The sequence below is a fragment of the Corythoichthys intestinalis genome, chromosome 1 (genome assembly GCF_030265065.1).
Source record: "Corythoichthys intestinalis isolate RoL2023-P3 chromosome 1, ASM3026506v1, whole genome shotgun sequence".
NCBI classification, from domain to species: domain Eukaryota; kingdom Metazoa; phylum Chordata; class Actinopteri; order Syngnathiformes; family Syngnathidae; genus Corythoichthys; species Corythoichthys intestinalis.
In genome coordinates this window covers 63,447,396-63,470,738 of record NC_080395.1, presented here as the reverse complement: position 1 = coordinate 63,470,738, position 23,343 = coordinate 63,447,396, and the positions used below count along the sequence as shown (strand labels likewise).

Here is a 23,343-nt window from a genome sequence, read left to right as displayed (position 1 = left end):
ATAACACTGGGGTTGTGATAGATCTTAATGACCTAACTGGGATTGTAATAGATATTAATGACCTAGCTCTCAGAGCTCAATCAGTTTCTAAAAGTAACTGATGCCTTGGTTTAAGTCAGATTTAATATTTGCTTTTACTATTTGCTTTAATGTCGTTTTCTCTTTCCTAAGTAACAACACAGGCTTCAAGATAAAAGCAAAACATGTTTACCAGGCAGTGGAGGTAATTGTTTTTCATCTCTGGAGCTGGTTTGGTCACTGGCCTGAGACAAGACACCATCATCAGAGCTTTTTACTGGTGTGGACATAACCCCAGGTTTAGACCGCTCCTCATCTCGACTTCGATGGCTGAAACAAATGAAAGTGAGATTTATTAAATGAAAATCTCAAAACGGCGATGACAGTCGAAATTTTCATTTTTTCCCTTAACCTCTAAATTCGCGACGCACATATGTGGATGTCGCAGTTTGGGTGATGTAGCCCACACTTGTACTGCAAATGTCGCATGTGCAAATGCAAATGCATAGCCTACATTACCCAAAATCTGATGTCCACTCAAGAAGAAACAAGTTGATTTTGTCTTTTAACAGGTACATGTATTCATGTACACAATTCAAGAACAAAATAAAGCAATGATCGCCTATGATGAATACATTTGTTAAGGAAAGAATAATTAAAAGCTGACTGGCCAGGACAAACATCCTCGAGAGCACCACGCAGGTGCCCCCAAGTAGATCTGCCACGACCCTCGAGATCATACAGTTTATATTGGCCGTTGAACCAGCCTGCAGACTTGAGCCAGCTCCTTCATGACAAAACACTAGGGTGGAAAATATTGTTGACATCAGGGACGAGAACTCGCTGTACATTAGTATCAGTAACCTTGGACAAGAAAAACTACTTATAAACAAAACAGTACTCGTCCACGGTGTTTACAAAGTAAAAAAAAAACACTGCTACGAGAACAATCAATGATTATGACTATGTGATGTGAATAAAAGGAAATAAATGTAAAAATCCCTATTTTGAATTCAAAGACTGAATTTACCACGTACAGTATGTGGATGCCAGGTCTTTGGAGGTTGAAGGGATGAATTTGGTGCTTACACATACGATATAATTGCAATCTGCTATTGTAATTAAAACAAAATAAGACAGCAAATTTACAGCATACTTAGTGAACAGAAATGACAACAAATTATTTTAAAAGATAGAAATTAACGTTTTTATGAGAATTAAAAATATAAACAAATAAAAGACTAAAATTAGATGCTATAAAAAAATAAAAATAAAAAAATTAAAAAAAAAACGAGCAAAATCCCAGGCAGGTACTCTTTTTGCTAAAAACATTGAGCAATGACACTTAATAATAAAACATTCACACCAATTATCACAATTAGTTTGTCTGTCTGTCTATTTAAAAACAAAACAAAAAGATAAATTATAATATTAAAAGAATAGGTCAAGTCATTGTATTACATTATTTTGAAACTAAGTACTGTCTTCACTGCAAGATAAAGAAAACTTTAACCCCCCAAAAAAGATAACTTCATTCAATTTCCTGTTAAACTTGGAAAACATAAATAAGGTTGAACTGTGTTTGTTCATGTGTCTGCGTGTGTATTAGAAGTGAGGTGGGCGGCACAGAGGGGGTTGGGAAGAGAGGCAAAAGGCCTAGAGAGAATGGGCTGTGCTACTTAAAACAATAGTTGAATTCCAATCTCATCACATGACTGCCTCCTGGAACAGCACTTGAACTGTACTCGGAGCCTCTTGAAAAAGTAGAATAATAAGTCACTTTCTTACAGTACACCATTCAAAGTTATACTAATACAGTTAAAAAATAAAACAAAATAAAACAAAACAAGAAAAAGTATTATTATTACATTTAGATTTATGTTCAAGAACGTCATTCCCTTGAGATCTTCCCCTACCGCTGACCACAACTCAATTCATACTGACCTGCGCAAGTTTCTTATACTGTACATAGGGCCAAGATCAAGTACAACAATTGTATGGGCTTGTTGTAGGACTGCAGTCTACTGAATTACATATCACAATAAGTCTTTTACAATCACATAATCATGTTTAGACAGAATATGTACAAATAACCCTATGCATTGTGAAAGTAATGCTTGAACTGATAAATTGGGCAAAAATGGACAGTTTGCATTAAGCAATGCGGCTTTAAGTATTTCATACTGATCAGTACAATTTTCAAACGAAGAAATTAACCAAGATAACAGAATGCAATGCATAGAATCAAGGCCTAAACTAAAATATTGTATAACTGACAAAATATATTTTAAATGTGGGGGGAAAAAATCCAAAATATTAACAGTTGAATATAAAATAGTAATTACTCACGCATATGGTTTGGTAAACTGCACCATGATACCAAGTAAGAAGATCTCGAATAAAGGTCCCTATGAATTACAATTTTTTAACAAAAATAAAACCAGAGCCTAATAGAAGACACTTTACATGAGGGAAGGTTTGAATGATTTGGGCCATTCAAAAACACTGAACAGTGTCTTGTCCAAAGGAAAAGAATGCATCTAAGCCCTGCAGCCAATCAGGTTAAACAAACCATCTGTCCTCTGGCAAAGCACTGTGGGAAGTATGTCAAATTCCTTTTATCCTTTCTGAAACGAAGAGATAATAAAACATTCTCTTATGTCACAGTCTAGTGACAGCATATTACTAGTTCATCTTCCGTCGCTTCAGCCATAACCACAGCATAAAAACTTTGCATGCAGAATGAGGCTTACCTATAAGAGTTATGAACACCCCGGTGCCTTATATTTATGGACAAAGGATAGTTTAAATAAAAGTACTAGCTAGTGCTACCAGTCCAAAACATAGAACCACATTACAACAAACCTAAAATAAAATCAGAAGTTGTTACTATGAAAACCAGATTAACAATGTTTATACTTCGCTTATAGAAGCAAATTACAGTGATATTATTTGAAAAAAATGTGGTTAGTTTTTGGTTAGTTTGATTCCTATGCAGGATTTCTTATACTAAACCAGCTTTTTCTCTTCAGTTTTATTTACTAAAATTACCTCTCATCAGTTAATACAGAAATTTATAAATAAGTGGTACCATTGGGAAAAATCCAATTTTAAACAGATATTTTATAAAATTACTATTTAGTGGTGTGTGCAGGTTCACATATCTAACTTTGAAAATGAGTAAAACTTCCTGGCTCAGTCTGGCCATATACAGTGGTATGACAATTTCAATTATTTTCACTAGTAAATCACTGAGTGTTTGGATCAGCAACTTTGTATTGATATGTCAAAAACTGATGGAAAGAGTCATATTTCAGAACTGACATTATACAAAAAAATGCATAAATCAATCAATTTAAAGCTAATTTACAATGACTTTCCGGATTCTGCATCGAGATATTTTGGACCGAACCTCTTTATAAAAATCTAATCTAAATCTAAAAGTTTAATTGTTGCCGAGCATGGGCAGCCCTCCCCAGAACAACCAACAGATTTTCAACGATATTCAGAGTTGCGATGCCTCCTAGAGCATTTTAATCGCTCCTTTGTATGAATACCAAAGTATATTTTTAGCAATATTATGGGCCATCGTATTGTTCAAACACCTTGCTCCAGTGAATTTCAACATTATGACTGTTCCTAAACATTATTGTCAAAAAACTGTTGACATTGAGTCAAAAAATGTTTCCCAGTACTGGCTGTGGCCATACAGCCCCAAAGCATGATAAATCCGCCACCAACGTTTACTATGGGTAGCAAGTACCTTTTTTGAAATGCAGTGTTCTTTCATCTCCATGCATAACACCCCTTACCACCAAATCTTGGTTTCATCATTCCAAAATGATTTGTTCCAAAATAAACTTGCTTAATCAAATGTGCTTTTCCATACCACAAGCGAATCTGTTTGTGGCATGTGTCAAATGGCTTATCACGCATAACTCTCCTGTGCAGCTTCTCCTTAAGCAAAGTGCCCTGAATTGATGAGCTATGCACAGTGACACCATCTGCAACTAAATTATTATGTAGTGCTTTGGTGGTGATCTATGGGTTGTCTTTGACCATTCGCAATATCCTTTGCATTCACATCTCTGATGTTTTTCTAGTGCTGCCACTTCTGGCTTTGTTAGGAATTGTGTTTCAGGTCTTCAGTTTCTCATTATGTTGTTCACAGTGGAGAAAGTTTTTGTAGATTTTTCTTAAATCAGGATGTTAAACAATCTTTTCATTGAGATCATTTGAGAGCTGTTATGATGCCACTGTGTTGCCACACTTTGCTGGAGAGTTAAATAGACACAACACACAATTTTTCTCATGACTCTCATGACTGCATGCATTTATCGATGACAGGGGTCCCTAAACTATTCCACATCAGGCCGCAGTGAGTGCTGGATTTAAATCCCCCCCAAAAAACAAGTCACCTTTGCACCATTCTGGTTGCCTGGCTCTGCCAGACTATTTTCCCTGTATTTTTCAAACACTAAGAGTATAGTCTGGGAACCAGCCCATTAACGGCCTCTCGAGCAGGTACAAAATCAATCGACAAATCAGATTAGTTTATTTGCGTGACGTGTTCTTAACGAGCAACGTCACTCTTGCGCGTCGAAAGTTGTCTCCACAACAACACAGATGGTGAACGGGAGAGCCGAGAATATGTTCCAATCCACGGTAAAAATCAGTTTTAAATTACCAAAAACACATCGACACGAGTCATTGACAACATTCTGTCTCGTGCTAGCCATGTTGAATAAACTCCGCTCTCTTCGTATGTTTACTTCCGCGCGCAAGTCCCTCGTCCTTCCCTCGTCATTTTACTAACATCACGTCTGCCCGTCGCTGATTGGTCCACTCCGCTGTCTGTTTGCTGTGGCTTGCTCCGCCCTGGAAATTGTATCCGCGTGAATGGTGGCCAGACTCAATAGCTGGAACAGTGGTGAGTCTGGTGTATCAGGCAACCATTCTGGTGTCTTACAAGTGTAACAGTTGATTGTAGTCAGGTGCTGCTTGGTTTAACAGAAACCTCATTGGTTAAACGGTCTGTGCTCGATTGGTAGGAAAAAAAACGAGGACCCACAGCGGCCCTTGAGGACCGGTTTGGACTCCCCTGATCTATGAGGTTCAAGGAGTGATGAGCTCAAAAGTCAGTTTTGGTTTCCAAACAAACAGTACTAACATATGAACAACATGACAAGGGATTTTGCACCAGTGTATTTGGTTTTCATGCATACTGCATATTAGAGGTGGGAATTTTGGCCACCTAACGATTCGATTACGATTCAGAGGCTACGATTCGATTATAAATGGATTATTGCTGACCCCCCTCCCCCCAAGCTAATAGCTGCTTTTAATGTTTCATATATTAGTTACAAAAATTGTACAAAAAGCCTTTCAGGCTTACTAAATAAATGACTATTTCAATATCAAGTTAACAGTTCAAAACAGTAAATAACATACTCAAGTCCCCATTCTGTATCAGCAGCTTTAAACTACATTTAATGTTGTGAATAAACCGTTAGTTAAAATTGCTCCCATTATTCCATAATTTCCCTTCTGTCGACTTTCGACATGTGAACGTTTTAAAACTGTTTTAAAGATAGATTCAAGTCAAGATTTTGCCGATTTAGGAGTATTTTAGATAAAAAGTTTATTAGGTTCGCTTGGAGGGCTCGCTACAACAGCATTCCAGGTAAGTCTACTCGTCTGCTTTAAGATGACGGCTGTTTACTAACGCCTGCAAGTCTGTCATTTCGCATCTAGTTTTATATACATGTGCTGCCAGCGCCGCCGAGTCTGTCATTTTGAATCTAGTTCTTTATACATGTGATATCTACCGTAGCATTATGTGGGCGTAGTTCCTCATTGCGTCCCGAAGACCACGCTGACTGTGTTTTAGTTCCACTTAACTTGACATACGTATTTCAATAATCGGAATTTGCATGTTTGTAAACCTTTCTCGAATCTTCCATGGCCAAATCGCGAATAATCTAAGGATGGGAAGTTTCGCACACCTCTACTGCATATTGAGTTACGAATTCCGATAAACCTAGTTTCAATTAAGAAATGTTAACTCTGTCTATCAGCTTTCTGATATATCAAAATGAAGTTGCGGAACCAAACACTCAATGAATTATAAATTAAAATAATTGAATCAGGGGTGCCTAAGTTTTTCATACCACTCTGATATTGACGTTCCGCTCTCTTAAAATTTTCTCTCAGGTACTGTAGAGTGAAACTGATCTCAAAAGAGATTATGTGTGGCCTTGAAGCACAACATACAGTACGCAATGTTGGGATTCCAGCACCTTGATAAATCACTGCTTCGACAACATTTAAATAGGCAACATGCCTTTTGCAACATTCAGTGCAACAAACTCAGTGATTACCTTCCACTGGGAGATACTTGCACAGCAGGCGAGGTAGACAGTGCATTTTTTGTTGATAAAAACTTGATGAGTTTGAAACGAATGGCCATCTTTGGTAGTTTATCTTCTTTTGTTTTCACCTAATGTACATGCTACAAGACAATATTCCTGTCTATTAGCCATTTAAAAAAATCTTCATACAAGCCAACATTGGATATGAGGCACATCCTATTAGACTATTTCCACACTGATGAAAATACTGTATAATATCCTGTGGCCATAACCCGGAGACCCAACTTGCCGTTCTTGTTTTAGCTAGTAAGTGTGTGACTACTTTAAAAAAGTGACAAGCCTGTTTCACCCCTCAGTCTTGTTTTATCAACTATCGTTTATCAACTATGTTCAGGCCTCTAAGAGATGTGCCAAGGATTTTAATTCTCGGCGTGAAACAGTGTGATACACAAAGGTTATAATCTGATGCATAATAAAAAAATCCTGCCGAAGGTGTAACTTTCTTGTATGGGTATCTCTTATGATCTCCTGTTCAGTCAGTAATTCAGTTTAGATAGAGATTCCAAAAATAGTATGGCAAGATGTTTTAACTGAATTGCACATTTTGTCCAAGATTAGGTATGAAAATTGCATTAAGCAGTTAGTTTACTCCATTATACGGACAAATTTGTCTTGGCAAACATTCATTTTTTAGTTGGTAAAATGGTTTGATGCTGGGGTCTCCAAACTAGTCTTCAAGGGCCGCTGTGGGTCCTGGTCTTTGTTCCAACCAATCCCTCACAGACAGTTTGACCAATGAGGCCTCTGCTGAAACAAGCAGCATCTGACTGCAACTAAATGATTACACTTTAATACATCTAATTGGTGAAAATGTGTCTTCTTGTTCACTTGGAAAGGAATCATGCACTCGCTGCAGGCCTTTGTGGAATAGTTTGGAGACCCCAGGTTTAAAGGTTTTATGAAGAAAAGTCACTTTCAAACATGGTAAGCTAGTAAACAAGAAGAAAGATCAATATCACCCTTACACCGGGGGAGGCATATAAAAATGAATTGATGACTACAGCGGGCAGTCTGATGGTTTATGCATGCTATGTCTTCATCCATTGATTTATGCATTAGTGGTGCACAGTCAGCACCTAACATGTGGGTGTGAAGATGATGTATATATGTGCAGTAACAGGAATATCGGAATAAATGTGTGTGGGATGTTTAAATCAGTAGTTTGCCAATGATTACTCCTGTACCTGCCATTAGGGATCTGCCGAGGTGAGAGCCGGTGATGGTCTGATGGCTCATTCTTGTCAGGTGAGCGTGATCTACCCCGGCCACGAGATCGATTGGAATGGTCTGATGTCAGTGAATGTATTTCTGAAATGTCTGTAAAAGTAATATTTTTTAGTGTACAAATGTGTGACAAGACATAAAAAAAGAAGACAGTAAGTGCTGAAACAAATGCTTTTGTCTAGTGAAAAGAAAACATCCACAGTAGTTATACTCATGTTGCATCCTTCAAGCCTGATATCTCACCATCTCGATCAGAGTTATTGCCTGACGGAATACTGTCATCTAGATCAGGAATGTTCAGGAGCGTGGCTCGGTCATCTCTCTGAACAACCATTTTCAGCTTGCCCTTTGATCGCTCAATCAGCTTCTTGGCATCGATCAATGATAGGTTCTCAGTAACTGTGCCATTGATCTGGTTAGGGAAACAAAATGTTTTACAGTATTTAAACAATTGCAATATCATGTGGTATGTGTGCAATAAGAAACCCAAGAATAATTCGGATAAAACAAGGACTGGGAATGCATTACCAGACAACATGGCATGTGGAATGCACAATATGATTAACTCAATTTTGAATTGACACTGTCAGAGGGTTAGTAATTTAACAATATATTGTTATTTCTACATTGGGAGTTTTCACTACATAAAGTAGCTACAGGAACTTGGACAGTATTAAATTGTCTCCTGAGAAGAGCAATTGCTGCATGATAACTTCATTATTGCTAAGGAGTAATGGAAGACTGGTGCTAACACGGAGTAGGCAAGGCCACTACAGCTACAGTAAATTGGGATCATAGTGGTTAGTTTTTCATATGAAAGACAAAAAACTGCAAACAATATCAGTTTTTTTCACCATTCAGTGGGAATGTATTACCAATTTCAATCATCTTTAATACAAAAGCTCCATCAGTTGGGCTCTATTTTCTCACCTTAAGAACAACATCTCCCTCCTGGATGTTCCCATCCCTGGCAGCAAGGCTCTCGGGCGAGATGTCCTTCACAAATATATGGCTAGCTAACCGCAGTCCATATTCTGCTTTCGGAGTTGAAATGCAAAACAAAGCAAAATGTTGAGAACCTAGATATGGCTCAGTGGCCGTGAAAAAAAATGTAGACAGTTAAGCTTTAAGACTGAACTATAGATGCAGATTTTATTGAATCTAATATTCCTCAAAATTAGACAATTGTGTTGTCTTGAAAAATGTCTCAGATTTTGTATAGTGTCCTATTTATATATAATGATAAAAACAACAACAAAGAGAAACAACACCTTTATCATGTCCATCTCAGCGGAAATAATATTGCTTAATAAATCGGGAAAAAAAAACATACAATTACATTTTTCTAATGTGTAATAGTTGAGAAAAAACATGAATAAAAGCTAGTATTTCCAGGAAATGGCAGCCTGACATAGGGGCAGACATTTTACTATTGCTCGTACTTTATTAGCCAATAAAATGCGAGTATTCCAGATTGCCTGCCCTTCCTCGTCACATCATTAATACCCATTATCACATGCAACTGTGCTCAAATATCATGGTTGATGTGAGTGGGTATGATAACTGACATCACAAAATGACTGTGCTCATAAGTGTAATTTTTTGTGTTTAAATATTTTCTCCATTTTTAGAGGTTTAAGAAATTCACAATTTGCATACTTGAATACTTTGAACAACTATTTTTTTTTTTTTTTTTAATATATAAAAGGAATTTATCCCAGGTGTTATCATGCACTTTAACCCCAACACCAACCAAAAACAACAACAATTTATATTAAGAAGGTTGTTTGGACTTTGTACTGCTCACCTTCATTTTTCCGCGACTTGACAAGTGTGACCTTGGAAGGCCTGCTGGGAGCAGAGGAGGCTTGTGAACGCCGATCAGAGCGTGGTGAGACACTCCTTTCCCGTGAGGCACTGTGATCCCTTCTTCCACTGCTGCTTCGTTCACGATCATGTCGCCTACTGCTGCTCGTGCCGCCACTTGCGCCAGCATAGGCACTTTGGCCAGCGCGACCACTGCGATGCTCATAGCCATCTTCCTCATCACTGTCCTCTTCCTCATGCTCTGACATAGTCTCCCTGTCCCCTGGTCGAGAAACGGGAATCTGTACTTTCCTTTTCCTCCGAATAGTCTGTGAATTAAAAGAAATGGTGACTCAAAGCACACAACCTGGCCACTTTTCACACTGGCAGTGTGACAGTACACCCAAAATTTATTCACCTGACCTTTTCAGGCAGAGCTCAGCAAAATGGGTAAATTGCCACGTTAGATGTGCACGTTGGCAACTCCCATTCAGCAACTGAATAATTAAAGGCGTGGCGACAATTCCAAGTTTTAAATCGAACTAAAAGACGCCATGTACATTGACTACAAATTTCCCAATGTACAAGATACACACCTAGGAACGCGACGAACTCAAAACTCAAAAGAGTTAAAGAAGGTGAAAGACTCTCACACATCTATGATTCTTAACTCACTGCAACCAAAAAGTGTACTATTTTCACAGGAAACGACTTTTAACAATTTTTGTTTTGTTTACAAAAAAAAACAAAACATGCCCTTAATGAAAAAACCTGATTATGCTAAAGGTCTAGCTATTCTTCCATTTCTGTAGAAGAATAAAATAAAAGAAATGGGGGGTGACAAAAGAAGTTAACCACCTCAACATGTTTTTTTTTTTAATTCAATCACAAAGCTATCATGAGGTTTCAAAATAGCAGTCACATTTCGATTCAAAGTGAAATCACAGCATAAAATGTAACAAAATGTCAGCAACTTGAGAAAACTAGTTGCAAAAACACCCATACTGTACGATGCAACTAACTACTAAAATTGCATATGGTGGCTTTACTCGGATGACGTTAAGCGTGACAAAGCATAAAAAAGCGACACAAAGGACCACATTGATGTCAAACTTACTATCTTTGCATTTTTGCCACTCTTACGCAACTGTTGTACAGCATATGCATGCTCTACGTTGTCCATTGATACAGCATTCACCATAACCACTCGGTCATTTTCTCTGAAGAAAAAAAAAAAAAAAAAAAAAAATAAAGACAGTTAACACAGAGAAAGTTGTATGAAGTAAAATGAAGACATTTCTCAACTTACTGCAGCAATCCCTCTGCAGGACCTCCTTTTAAAACATCAGATATCACAATGGATGTCTCCCCACTTTGAAAATGTGGGTTGTCTCGTCCACCTGAGATGGCAATACCAAACCCAAATCCAGCAGCCTGCACATATAAAGATACATCCACAATATTAAGACATAATATGTTCTTTAAAATGTGTAAGTGAATGATTATTAAATAAAAATCGTATAGTAAAAAATTGTAAAGCAAAATATGTTGGTCAAACATGTTTCCACTCATAACAGACATCTCTGCATAAGCAGGCCATGTGATGTAAACTTGCACCCACAAAATCAGCAGAGCCAGAAGGCTAGGAACTGCAGCCAACAACGGGTTGCTCCTTCAGCCTCACTAAAGCTTCTACTAATTAGATTACAACAAACAGGCCAGTCTAGACAGGTACTCCAGTCTACATGATCCTCGGGCACAACAGAAATAACTCAAAATGAATTAGAGCCTCATTTTACACTTTACAGTACACAAATGACACATTCAGAAATGTTTAAGATATGTAGAAATACTAATAATTCAACATACCATATAAATATCATAATTTAATTAATTAGCATTTGTAATAAATATTATTAATTCAACATACCATATAAATATCATGATTTAATTAATTAGCAGATGGTTTATTTAATATATATTTTTGGAACTTTGTATGCTTTAAGGGAAAGGACAGTTTGTGTTCCAGCATCACTGTGCCCCAGTGCACCAAGCAAGCTCCAATAATGCATACTTGAATGATTTTGGTGCAAAAGGTCTTGACTGCCCTGCACAGAGCAAACGGATCTCAGCCCCATCCAACACTCGAGAGATAAACAATAAGGGCAATGGCAAGCCTGGCCCACATCAGTGACCTCACAATGTGATTTTTAGGGATGTCCCGATCGGATGTTTTTGCCCCAGAGTCACCTGATTTTGAGAATCTGTAGATACCGAATCCCGATCCCATATCGGTTAAAAATGTGTTTTTTTTGTTTTCTGTTCTTTACCAAAAATTGCAAACACGTTACAGACTTATATTACTGTACTGTTTAAGTACTTCCTCTTCCACTTTTTCCAGGAGCGTTGCAGGGTATAAAACGCATGTTGTGTTTTTTTTTTTTGTCTTTTGGCAATGCCATCCTATTCCTGGATTATTATGTTACTTTTTAGCCCCTAAAAAATAGAAATATACTAGTCCTTCTAAAAAAATGAGCATATTGTGATAGTTTATTATTTTCTGCAATGTACTGATAAACATTAGACTTTCATATATTTTAGATTCAATACACACAACTGAAGTAGTTCAAGCCTTTTATTATTTTAATATTGATGATTTTGGCAAAAAAGTCAAGAAAAACCAAAAATCCAGATCTAAAAAAATTAGCATATCATGAAAAAGTACTCTAAAGAAGCTACTAACCTAATCATCTGAATCAACTTATTAACTCAAAACACCTGCAAGATTCCTGAGGCTTTTAAAAACTCGCAGCCTGGTTCTTTACTCAAAACCACAATCGTGGGCAAGACTGCCGACCTGACTGCTGTCCAGAAGGCCATCATTGACACCCTCAAGCAACAGGCTAAGACACAGAAAGAAATTTCTGAGCGAATAGGCTGTTCCCAGAGTGCTGTATCAAGGCACCTCAGTGGGAAGTCTGTGGGAAAGAAAAAGTTTGGCAGGAATTGCTGCACAATCAAAGATTTTGGAGAAGGGCCGATTCCAAACCTTGGGCGACCTGCAAAAACAGTGGACTGAGTCTGGAGTAGAAACATCCAGAGCCACCGTGTACAGGCGTGTGCTGGAAATGGCAGAAGCGCCTGACCTGGGCTACAGAGAAGCAGCACTGGACTGTTGCTCAGTGGGCCAAAGTATTTTTTTCAGATGAAAGCAAATTTTGCTTGTCATTCGGAAATCAAGGGGCCCAGAGTTTGGAGGAAGACTGGGGAGAAGGAAATGCCAAAATGCCAGAAGTCCAGTGTCAAGTACCCACAGTCAATGATGGTCTGGGGTGCCATGTCAGCTGCTGGTGTTGGTCTACTATGTTTTATCAAGGGCAGGGTCAATGCAGCTAGCTATCAGGAGATTTTGGAGCACTTCATGCTTCCATCTGCTGAAAAGCTTTATGGAGATGAAGATTTCATTTTTCAGCCAACATGGCACTTGCTCTCAGTGCCAAAACCACTGGTAAATGGTTTACTGACCATGGCATTACTGTGCTCAATTGGCCTGCCAACTCTCCTGACCTGAACCCCATAGAGAATCTGTGGGACATTGTGAAGAGGAAGTTGAGAGACACCAGACCCAACACTGTGCGTCTCTGTCCCAGCTCTTTTCAGGTCGTTGACCAACTCCTGTCGTTTAGTTCCGGGCTAATTCCTCACCTTTCTTAGGATCATTGAGACACCATTAGGTGATATCTTCCATGGGGCTCCACGTTGATTGATATTGACAGTCATTTTCTAATGACTGCTCAAACAGTGGTCTTTTTTTTAGCAAGCTGCTTGTAAATTGCTCCGTAGCAGTTTCCAGCCTTGTGGAGGTGTAAAATTTTGTCTTTCGTGTCTTTGGACAGCTCTTTGGTCTTGGCCATGTTCCAAGTCTTACTGATCGTAGGGGGTAGACAGGTGTCTTTATGCAGTTAATGACCTCAAACAGCATCTGATTCGGGATTATACATTGAGTGGGGGTAGACTTTTAATAGGCGGACTAACAGGTCTTTCAGGGTCAGAATTCTAGCTGATAGGTGTTCAAATATTTAGGAGCTCTATCTAACAAATAATTCATTAAAAAAATCATGCATTATGATTTCTGGATTTTTCTTTTTAGATGATCTCTATCACAGTGGACATGCACATACGAGGAAAATTTCAGACCCCTCCATGATGTCTAAGAGGGGCACCTTGGAAAATAGCAGGGTGTTCTAATACTTATTTTCTTCACTGTATACCGTATTTTCCACACTAAAAGGTGCCCCTAAGAGCCTTCAATTTTCTCAAAAGCCAACAGTGCGCCTTATAATTCAATGTGCTTTACATATATACATAGTATATACACACATTAGGGGTGTAACGGTACACAAAAATCTCGGTTCGGTACGTACCTCAGTTTTGAGGTCACGGTTCGGTTCATTTTCGGTACAGTAAGAAAAAAAAATGCAAAATATAAATGGGCTAGTTGTTTATTACACACCTTTGTGCTTTCAACAATAGGAACATTAGCCTATACAAAGCTAGAATTCTGCTCAAAAAGTAGCGGGTATTTAAAGATAATCCAACAACAATTTGCCTTTCAGACCCCTCGTATTGGTCAGCCTTCTTTCTGAAAGAAAGAAGAAAAAAGAAGTCCTGTGCTAAAGAGAAAAGTAATCCCAATGACAAAGATTTTAACATGTATTTTACAAATGAAATGCCTCAATGATTTTTTTTTTTTTCTTATGAACGGTTTTCAAAAGCTTTATTGGTGGATTTTCTCAAGTTAAAGCACCACACAGAAATTAATAAATTTAATTATGTACGCAGGAGCTGTGTATTATTCTTATTATTTAATTACAGGTGTTTTAGCTCATTTCAATTTATTTTATATAAATGGGCTATTATTTATTTTATTATGTGTTTATATTTTACAAACGTGATGTAGTATTCATTTATATTGTATATTTTATGTTGTATACTGTAACTTTATGTGTATGTATGTGAATATTAGTTCTTACTTGTTTTGTTGTGGTAGGGGGGTTTTGTATTGAACACGAGGCCGTGTTGGTTATTATTATAACAGAGAAGACAGCAGTAAATCAACAAAGACAAGTCCACTGTGCCCCGATCTACCACTCAAGAGATCTGATGGACTCAAAATTTAGGTTACGATTGCATATTAGTTTCAAAATCGACCGGATCCACCGTATTTTTAGACGAGGGACTTCCGGTCTGCCCAATCCTAGCTACCGGTAGTAGTATTGACGCAGGAGGGTTGCGTCTCGCGTCAAATAATAAACTCTGCCGTTCTTTTCGCGTGCGTCATGTTGAGTCGCTTCTGGGACGCGTCTAACACGCGGCCGCACTGCGACTGGTGTGCATTGGCTCATTGACTTTAACGCCCGCGTTTCACTGCGTTCTCGCAGCGGCCACGTTGTCGCGGCGTTGACGTTTCTGGGTTATACTGTCCTACAGTGTTGGTCTTCATTATAGTAGAGAAGACGGAGTAAATATAATCTACACAAAGAAACTGTAACCCGATCGACTCACAGCCTCGAAAAGGGTTACATTACATCAGAAACTCGTTCAGTTCACGCCTCCGTTCCGAACCGAGCACCACGTACCGAAACGGTTCAATACAAATACATGTACCGTTCCACTCTTAACACACATACATATATATATATTGTTAGAAAGGTTCCTGTTATGGTTTCGTTTACATGGTAACCGTTCATAGTTACTTCCTGTTTTTGTCTCACACGCGCCAAGTGTTCTGGGAACAACAAAGGTGAAGAGCGCGGGGTGCGCATTCGAGCAGAGTGCAGCCACCTGTTGAGATGTGTGCGAGGGAATGTTAATCTGTGTGCGTCCATGAATGAACGTATTTTCTCTTCATTCTGGAAATTGCTAGTGATAAGTTAATAGCTGCTACATGTGCGACCGTTTTGTAACTTTACAGTTGCGACGGTGGGCAGTCCTCGCTACGTCGTCGGGCAATGTTTACATTATATTCGTGTTGCACAATAATGTTGTGAGGTGATATGTTCGTTAAGCATCTTTAGATGGTGTTGTAAGCCCGACTGAGGGTAAAGTGCTTAGTTGCCATCACGTTTAATGGCCAAATTGATCGCATGTGTGTACGGCATACTTCTGGATTGTGCGCGTGCATTTGCGCCTCCACCTTTGTGTTTATTGCACTGTGCAATTCACTTGCGTTTCATTGATAGTTGTGCAGTCAATTTGCATTGTTTTACATCAGCACTGATATGATGTATGTTTCTTTCCTTTTGGGACCACACACACACACACACATATCTTTTATGCATGCCCTCATCTACTCATCCTGTGTGCAATCCATCTGCCCAGTGAGTGAACCCAAATTCAAGTGCCTTGTATGTGTATAGTTTATGCCTGTTTGCCAAAGTGGATTAAGCTGCCATAGACCAACTCCACTCTCCAAACTTTTGTGTTCTGACGACACCCCAAAGCGAACGGATCATAAATCATATTGAACTCAGAACCTTTTACAAAGCTAGCCTATCCAGCGTGTGTTTGTGTGTGTGTATATATATATATATATATATATCATATATACAGTGCCTTGCAAAAGTATTCGGCCCCCTTGAATCTTGCAACCTTTCGCCACATTTCAGGCTTCAAACATAAAGATATGAAATTTTATTTTTTTGTCAAGAATCAACAACAAGTGGGACACAATCGTGAAGTGGAACAACATTTATTGGATAATTTCAACTTTTTTAACAAATAAAAAACTGAAAAGTGGGGCGTGCAATATTATTCGGCCCCTTTACTTTCAGTGCAGCAAACTCACTCTAGAAGTTCAGTGAGGATCTCTGAATGATCCAATGTTGTCCTAAATGACCGATGATGATAAATAGAATCCACCTGTGTGTAATCAAGTCTCCGTATAAATGCACCTGCTCTGTGATAGTCTCAGGGTTGTGTTTAAAGTGCAGAGAGCATTATGAAAACCAAGGAACACAACAGGCAGGTCCGAGATACTGTTGTGGAGATGTTTAAAGCCGGATTTGGATACAAAAAGATTTCCCAAGCTTTAAACATCTCAAGGAGCACTGTGCAAGCCATCATATTGAAATGGAAGGAGCATCAGACCACTGCAAATCTACCAAGACCCGGCCGTCCTTCCAAACTTTCTTCTAAAACAAGGAGAAAACTGATCAGAGATGCAACCAAGAGGCCCATGATCACTCTGGATGAACTGCAGAGATCTACAGCTGAGGTGGGAGAGTCTGTCCATAGGACAACAATCAGTCGTACACTTCACAAATCTGGCCTTTATGGAAGAGTGGCAAGAAGAAAGCCATTTCTCAAAGATATCCATAAAAAGTCTCGTTTAAAGTTTGCCACAAGCCACCTGGGAGACACACCAAACATGTGGAAGAAGGTGCTCTGGTCAGATGAAACCTAAATTTGAACTTTTTGGCCACAATGCAAAACGATATGTTTGGCGTAAAAGCAACACAGCTCATCACCCTGAACACACCATCCCCACTGTCAAACATGGTGGTGGCAGCATCATGGTTTGGGCCTGCTTTTCTTCAGCAGGGACAGGGAAGATGGTTAAAATTGACGGGAAGATGGATGCAGCCAAATACAGGAACATTCTGGAAGAAAACCTGTTAGTATCTGCACAAGACCTGAGACTGGGACGGAGATTTATCTTCCAACAGGACAATGACCCAAAACATAAAGCCAAATCTACAATGGAATGGTTAAAAAATAAACATATCCAGGTGTTAGAATGGCCAAGTCAAAGTCCAGACCTGAATCCAATCGAGAATCTGTGGAAAGAGCTGAAGACTGCTGTTTACAAACACTCTCCATCCAACCTCACTGAGCTCGAGCTGTTTTGCAAGGAAGAATGGCAAGAATGTCAGTCTCTCGATGTGCAAAACTGATAGAAACATACCCCAAGCAACTTGCAGCTGTAATTGGAGCAAAAGGTGGCGCTACAAAGTATTAACGCAAGGGGGCCGAATAATATTGCACGCCCCACTTTTCAGTTTTTTATTTGTTAAAAAAGTTTAAATTATCCAATAAATTTTGTTCCACTTCACGATTGTGTCCCACTTGTTGTTGATTCTTGACAAAAAATTAAAATTTTATATCTTTATGTTTGAAGCCTGAAATGTGGCGAAAGGTTGCAAGGTTCAAAGGGGCCGAATACTTTTGCAAGGCACTGTATGTGTGTGTGTGTGTGTGTGTATGTATGTATGTATACACAGTTTGTTTTTTTTCCAGTTAAAAGCCCGATCCTTTTCACCCGATTCCGATCATCTCAAAAATGGCCCGATCGGCCCGATTTCCAATCATGTGATCGGATCAGGGAAATCCCAAGTTATCTTAGTTGAATAGTAAAACATTGCCACGGACACACTACAAAGTTGCATAGAAGAAAAGGGAAGGCTGTAGTAGCTGCAAAAATGTGACCAATGCAATGCCCCCTGTTGATGTAGGTACCCAAATGCCTTAGCTAATTGGGGAAAGTATGACTTCTAGTTTTACCCATCAGTGCTTCATAACAATTGCATCCATCAAAATTAGAATACACATCTATACAAATGAAATCACACAGCTCAAGAGTACCATATACACCTCCCTCTTTGCTTTGAGCAGGAAGGAAAAGAAAATAAGTAGTAAGGAAGTAGATGCTGATGTCTCTCTTCCTTAGCTTTGTTTCCTGCCATCTGGGCTCCTTGACTATTGTTCCAGCATCATACATCCTGCTCATACAGCTGGTCCGCTCAGTACAAGGAAAGAAGACACATGATTTGGTTACGGACATGGAGCAATGTGGAGTGAAATGTTCAGAACACATTAGAATACTTTGAAATTAGGACACAAGAAAAGGAGAGGGAGGTGGGAGAGACAACAGAGAAGAAATGGCAAAGTGGCCTGTAAACACCTACCCTGTGAAGAGTCACTGTGTGCTGTTCCCATATGACCGTTTCCTCCATTGCCGCACTCTACAACAGAAAAAAACACAGGAAAATTTAATTATGGTATTCAGTATTTTTAATAATGGAAGGTAGTCGTTGAGTTTTAAAAACACACGTTTAAACCCCCCCCCCCCCCAAAAAAAACAAAAAAACAAAAAAACAAACCCAAATCAAATAGATCTCCTTATGTCTGAAGGTAGCAATGCTGAGTAAATAACATTACATTTCCCCAAGCCTTGATCGGAGCATGTAGCGGGTCACAATCGGTAATGTTGCAGTATAATACTTGTATGTCTAAAAGCAGCAGAAGACACCCACAAAAGGGGCAAAAAGCCTCATATAAAAGTATGCAATGCCTTGCTTATTTGCATGACTGGAGACCTACAATTCAAAGTGAAAGATTATGAATGGCAACAGCATGACTAGAGATCGAGTGAGATATGAGAAGTAGAGTAAACGTGCGCATATCATTGCTGGCTGGGTCATTTGAAAGCGCTGAAGGAAAGATTAAGTAATTTAGCTACTCAACTGTCAAAATGGATTAAACTGATGTAACACAAGCATCCATTGCTTTCACTCATTTTCAAAATTTGGTTGCAGTGTCAAATGAATTTAATATCTGAGTGCATGCTAGTCTAATGTACTTAAAGTCAGTCTTTCACACTTTAGAGGTCCTTTGCCTGATCTCTGAATTTAATAATTAGGTCTGAAACTATTATTTTAAGTGAGCGGTACGTCATTTGCCTTAAATTTAGTCTCTACATTGCTCCCTTCCGGCTGATGAAGCACCGCTGCTGTCATTTGGGTCTGCCTGTAGGAAGAGAGGCTACAGCTGTCTGTGGCAGAACGCTGAGCACAGTCCAACGTGGCAAGAGAAAGAAAAGACAAACACCACCATGCATACAAGATCGCACAATAACAACCACTTCAATAATCAGGCCTTCAAAACAATACACTCATATCTGTCCACCCAATCATTAGGATAATTGTCTCTTAACATTAATTAGCACCTGGCAGCAGAACCGATCTGACCCACCATCTTCAGCCCCATAATCATCACCGTCATTATCTTCTTCTTTAGTAACATTGTTTAGCTCAGTACTTCCCATATAGTGGGGCGCGTAGAGCGATGTAGGGGGAGGCACATGTAACCTCGGGTAACATACTTTTTTGCCGTACTAGAATAAAGTGTGCCTGCACATCTGCTCAATGGGTGGCAGTGGCGCTCTCATTTTCAGAGTGTGCGCAGTATTTTTTAACCAAACAAGAGCATACAGCAAAGAGCACCGGAGAAAAGAAGAGCTAAGACGAGGAAATATGATGAAGCTTATTTAGCGTTTGACTTTTGGCTTTGACTTTTAATACAGTGTGTACATTACTGTGTTCAAAAATGTTTGCAGCGGACAGCAGGAAGCCAAATCAATTAAGACGTCACTTAAGGACATTAGACCCCAATCACATTGATAAGCCGCTTGATTGTTTTTCAGTGAAAACGGGCCGAATAATGTCAACAATTGTCCCGCTGTTACATCAGTAAACAGGAGCAAGCACTATTAGCATCATATAAGGTGGCATACCAAGATGCTCACTTAAAAAAAAAAAAAAAAAAAAACACTGTAGCAAAGGAGCTCATACTGCCTGCAATAAAATTAAAAACTGTGCCTCTGTCCAATGTCACTGTCTTTTTTCTTGTTTTTTCAGTCAAAATGCTTGGCATATTGTCCTCATGAGTTGCTAATCAATTTGAATTTATTATTATTCATTGATTTCATTCAACTTTATTTTTCATAATCAGATGGTCAAAAATGTAACTTGCGTGTATTTGTTACAGTTTGGATGTGACTTTTTTTTTTTTTTTTTTTTTAATTCAGGCAAAGTGAAGCGCTTTAGGACTTTTCTGTTACAAACAAAAAAAAATGTTAATAAAGTTTTACTTTATTGTAAGTTGATCTATTACTTTTTTATTTAATATTAAAAAGCACACAATGTTATGCAGAGGTGTACTTATAGTAATAATGATTTGAGACAAATGATACTATTTACAGTGGCGGCAGAGAGTTGGGGGGGGCGGCTAACAGAAAATAACTGAGAAGCACTGGTTAGGTGCACTGCAATGTAGTGAGAGTGTACAACGGATGGTAAATAAGAGACTTTTTAATATTGACATATGCACATTCAGTAGTCAAGTTGAGTTCAAAACAGAAGCCTCTCTACAACAAGATTGTACAATATTCACCACCTTGCCAATTTAGCTTGTTCATACAGAACAGAGTCAAGATAGGCAAAAAGTCACCCGGCATGTGGATGAAACATTCCTTTCCAACAATTGTTCAAGACCACAACTGACCAAATGTACCTGAAAATAAATGACGCAGAACAACCATTCCTAATTTATCAGCCCATCTGATTCCCAAACAGTATCAAAGATTATGCATATAATAAAAACACAATATTTTTTTCTTAGAGGAGAAGAAGGGATTAAAATGACAAACAAGAATTTAAGTTATGCAAAGACTTTTCCCCCAAAGTGCAAGACATTTTGCAACGAAGACCTATAATGCAATTGCTGTAAACTGGTACTAAAAAATGTGCGCTTTCACTCATCTCATCGTTTTAGTCATCTGCAACAATGCATTAGTTGGCCCCATCTTATTGAAAACACAGTTAACCCTTTGACCCTGATTTCCATGGAAGCTCTGTGTGGATGTTATTTATGTCCATAATTGGCGCAAAGAGCTTGGGTGTCCCCCAAAACTATCCCTTCCCTCTCCAGTGCCCCTCCTCTGTCTGCCACTACAACTCTCACAGTAATGCTGCTATTGTTTAACAGGTCCTGACCCATTTAGCCATTGCTCCCTCTAAAATTCCCAAACACTTCCATTTCTCTGAAGTGTTTTGTGATAAATTCAGCCATCCGTTCACCCATTCAAACATTTAACTGTCCAGGCTCACTGAGTGGAACTCCACATGAGAAACAGCAGGCAGGGTGATTAGGTCATGGAGATCAGGCAGGTGCCCTTGGCCTTGAACTGTAAATTGTGGTGTTAGGCAAGAAGCTAAGGCTGTCCCAATCGCATATTTTTGCACCCGAGTCTGAGTCAGAGTCACCTGATTTTGAGAATTATTTATTTATTTATCTATTTATTTTTTATCAAAACTTTGTTACAGTACCATACTTTTGAAGTGGCTCTTCTTCCACTTTTTCCGGGAGTGTTGTAGGGTATAAAATATATATATTTCTGTTTATTTTGTTTTTTCTGCCAATGTAATTGTATTTCTGGATTATTTTGTTACTTTTTAGCCCTTACAAAATTAAAAAAAAAAAAATAAATAAATAAATTAAAAACCCAATCCTTTTCACCTGATTCCAATCCTCTGAAAAATAGCTCCATCGGCCCGATTTCCGATCACGTGATCAGATCAGGGACATCCTTACAAGAAACCGTATGACGACGAATAGGACAGCCAATTAAGCATGAACGATATATCGTTTAAACATCACCATGTGCGCATGCGCAATAGTCCCATCGCAAGGACATGCGATAGTTTTAAAAAAAAAAATTTTCCAATCCACAAACCTTTGTTCTGTTTCATTCGCTCGCACAGCCTCTTTCACTCCCTTTCCCAGCTCTCAGTCACTGCAGCACTTGCTTATTAAAGTTGACGATGGCTTTGATCTGGCCAAAGAAGCCGGGCAGCTATCTGTCAACCATCGTTTAACTTGTTAAACAGTTTCTGCAAGGAAGCGCGGGCTGGAATGAATGTGTGTGTCTGTGGGGGGAGAATGTGGAGACGTTCGAGACATATAAAATAAATGCCATAAGTGATTATGAGGAGTTTGTAATTTCTACATGTCACTCCAAGAGTCACAGCCATGTTAGGTAAACAGAAGCATTTAATAAAGCCAAGCATTTTTCTACTACAGTACTTTATTCTTGTTTAAAAATGATTCAGTGGGACAGTTATATTTAAAACTGATCATAATTATTACATTTGAAGTGCTTAAAAAACATTTATTAAAATATATATATATATATATATATATATATATATACACATTTTTTAAAATCATACTTTGGGGGAAAAAAGTGAGAAAAACATGTCTTATATGTATCGCTTTCCAGTGCTAGATCTGAATAAATACATTTAGCACACACACACCCACGCACCCCCCCCCCCCACACACACACACACAAAATGTGTGTGGGGGGTGTTAAGCGCTACTTCGCGGTTTTTCACTTATCACGGTGGGTTCTGGTCCCTATTAACCGCAAAAAACGATGAAATACTGTACACTGTGGTCATGGTCAAGTCATCTAGTAAAAATTTATTTGAAAAAAAAAAAATAAAAAATTATATCGCAATATAATATCACAATATAATATCACAATATAATATCGCAATATATCGCAAACCCCACTTTTTTTTTTTTTTACTTGTTACAAATAAAGAATATATCACTTGACATCTTAGGTGCAATTCACATTCTCAATAAATAAGAAAAATATTTCTTCCCTTTCCCTTCTCAAATTCTTATTCTTGGGAAGGTTTGCCAACTTTAATTTTTAAGATCATCAAAAAATAAATAAATAAATAAATAGCCGAAGTAAAATGCAGGGTATTTTCATAGGTACATAGTATTCATAATCTAATTTTCTAAGCTCAGTTCTTCGTCCCAGTTCATATTTACAGGTAAATTGTTAAGTCCAGTATCACGTCACAGTAAATAACATGATTTATATAGTGCATGACGTGTTTTACATATGTAATTCTTCAATGTGGGAATTGGGAAAATTTGGATCTTTGAGATTTTTACATTTTATACTTTAAATTCATAAAATCAGAATTCTGGATAAAAGCCGTCATTA

At 38.4% G+C, this 23,343-nt stretch overlaps 1 protein-coding gene across 14 annotated transcripts in view; it reads right to left on the bottom strand.

Annotated features, from left to right (window-relative positions):
• tjp1a (tight junction protein 1a) overlaps positions 1-23,343 on the bottom strand; it is a 209,536-nt gene that overhangs the window by 31,893 nt on the left and 154,300 nt on the right. For 8 of the 14 annotated variants that reach the window (XM_057835140.1, XM_057835175.1, XM_057835185.1 and 5 more), the window contains 8 exons: positions 18,446-18,502; positions 10,789-10,913; positions 10,597-10,699; positions 9,481-9,808; positions 8,604-8,710; positions 7,917-8,085; positions 7,634-7,766; positions 212-348 (listed from right to left, as the gene is read on the bottom strand). In XM_057835140.1, the coding sequence (XP_057691123.1) occupies positions 212-348; positions 7,634-7,766; positions 7,917-8,085; positions 8,604-8,710; positions 9,481-9,808; positions 10,597-10,699; positions 10,789-10,913; positions 18,446-18,502 (1,159 nt within the window). The remainder of the gene's footprint in view (positions 1-211; positions 349-7,633; positions 7,767-7,916; positions 8,086-8,603; positions 8,711-9,480; positions 9,809-10,596; positions 10,700-10,788; positions 10,914-18,445; positions 18,503-23,343) is intronic. The other 6 variants (XM_057835147.1, XM_057835164.1, XM_057835244.1 and 3 more) reach the window with 1 other exon arrangement.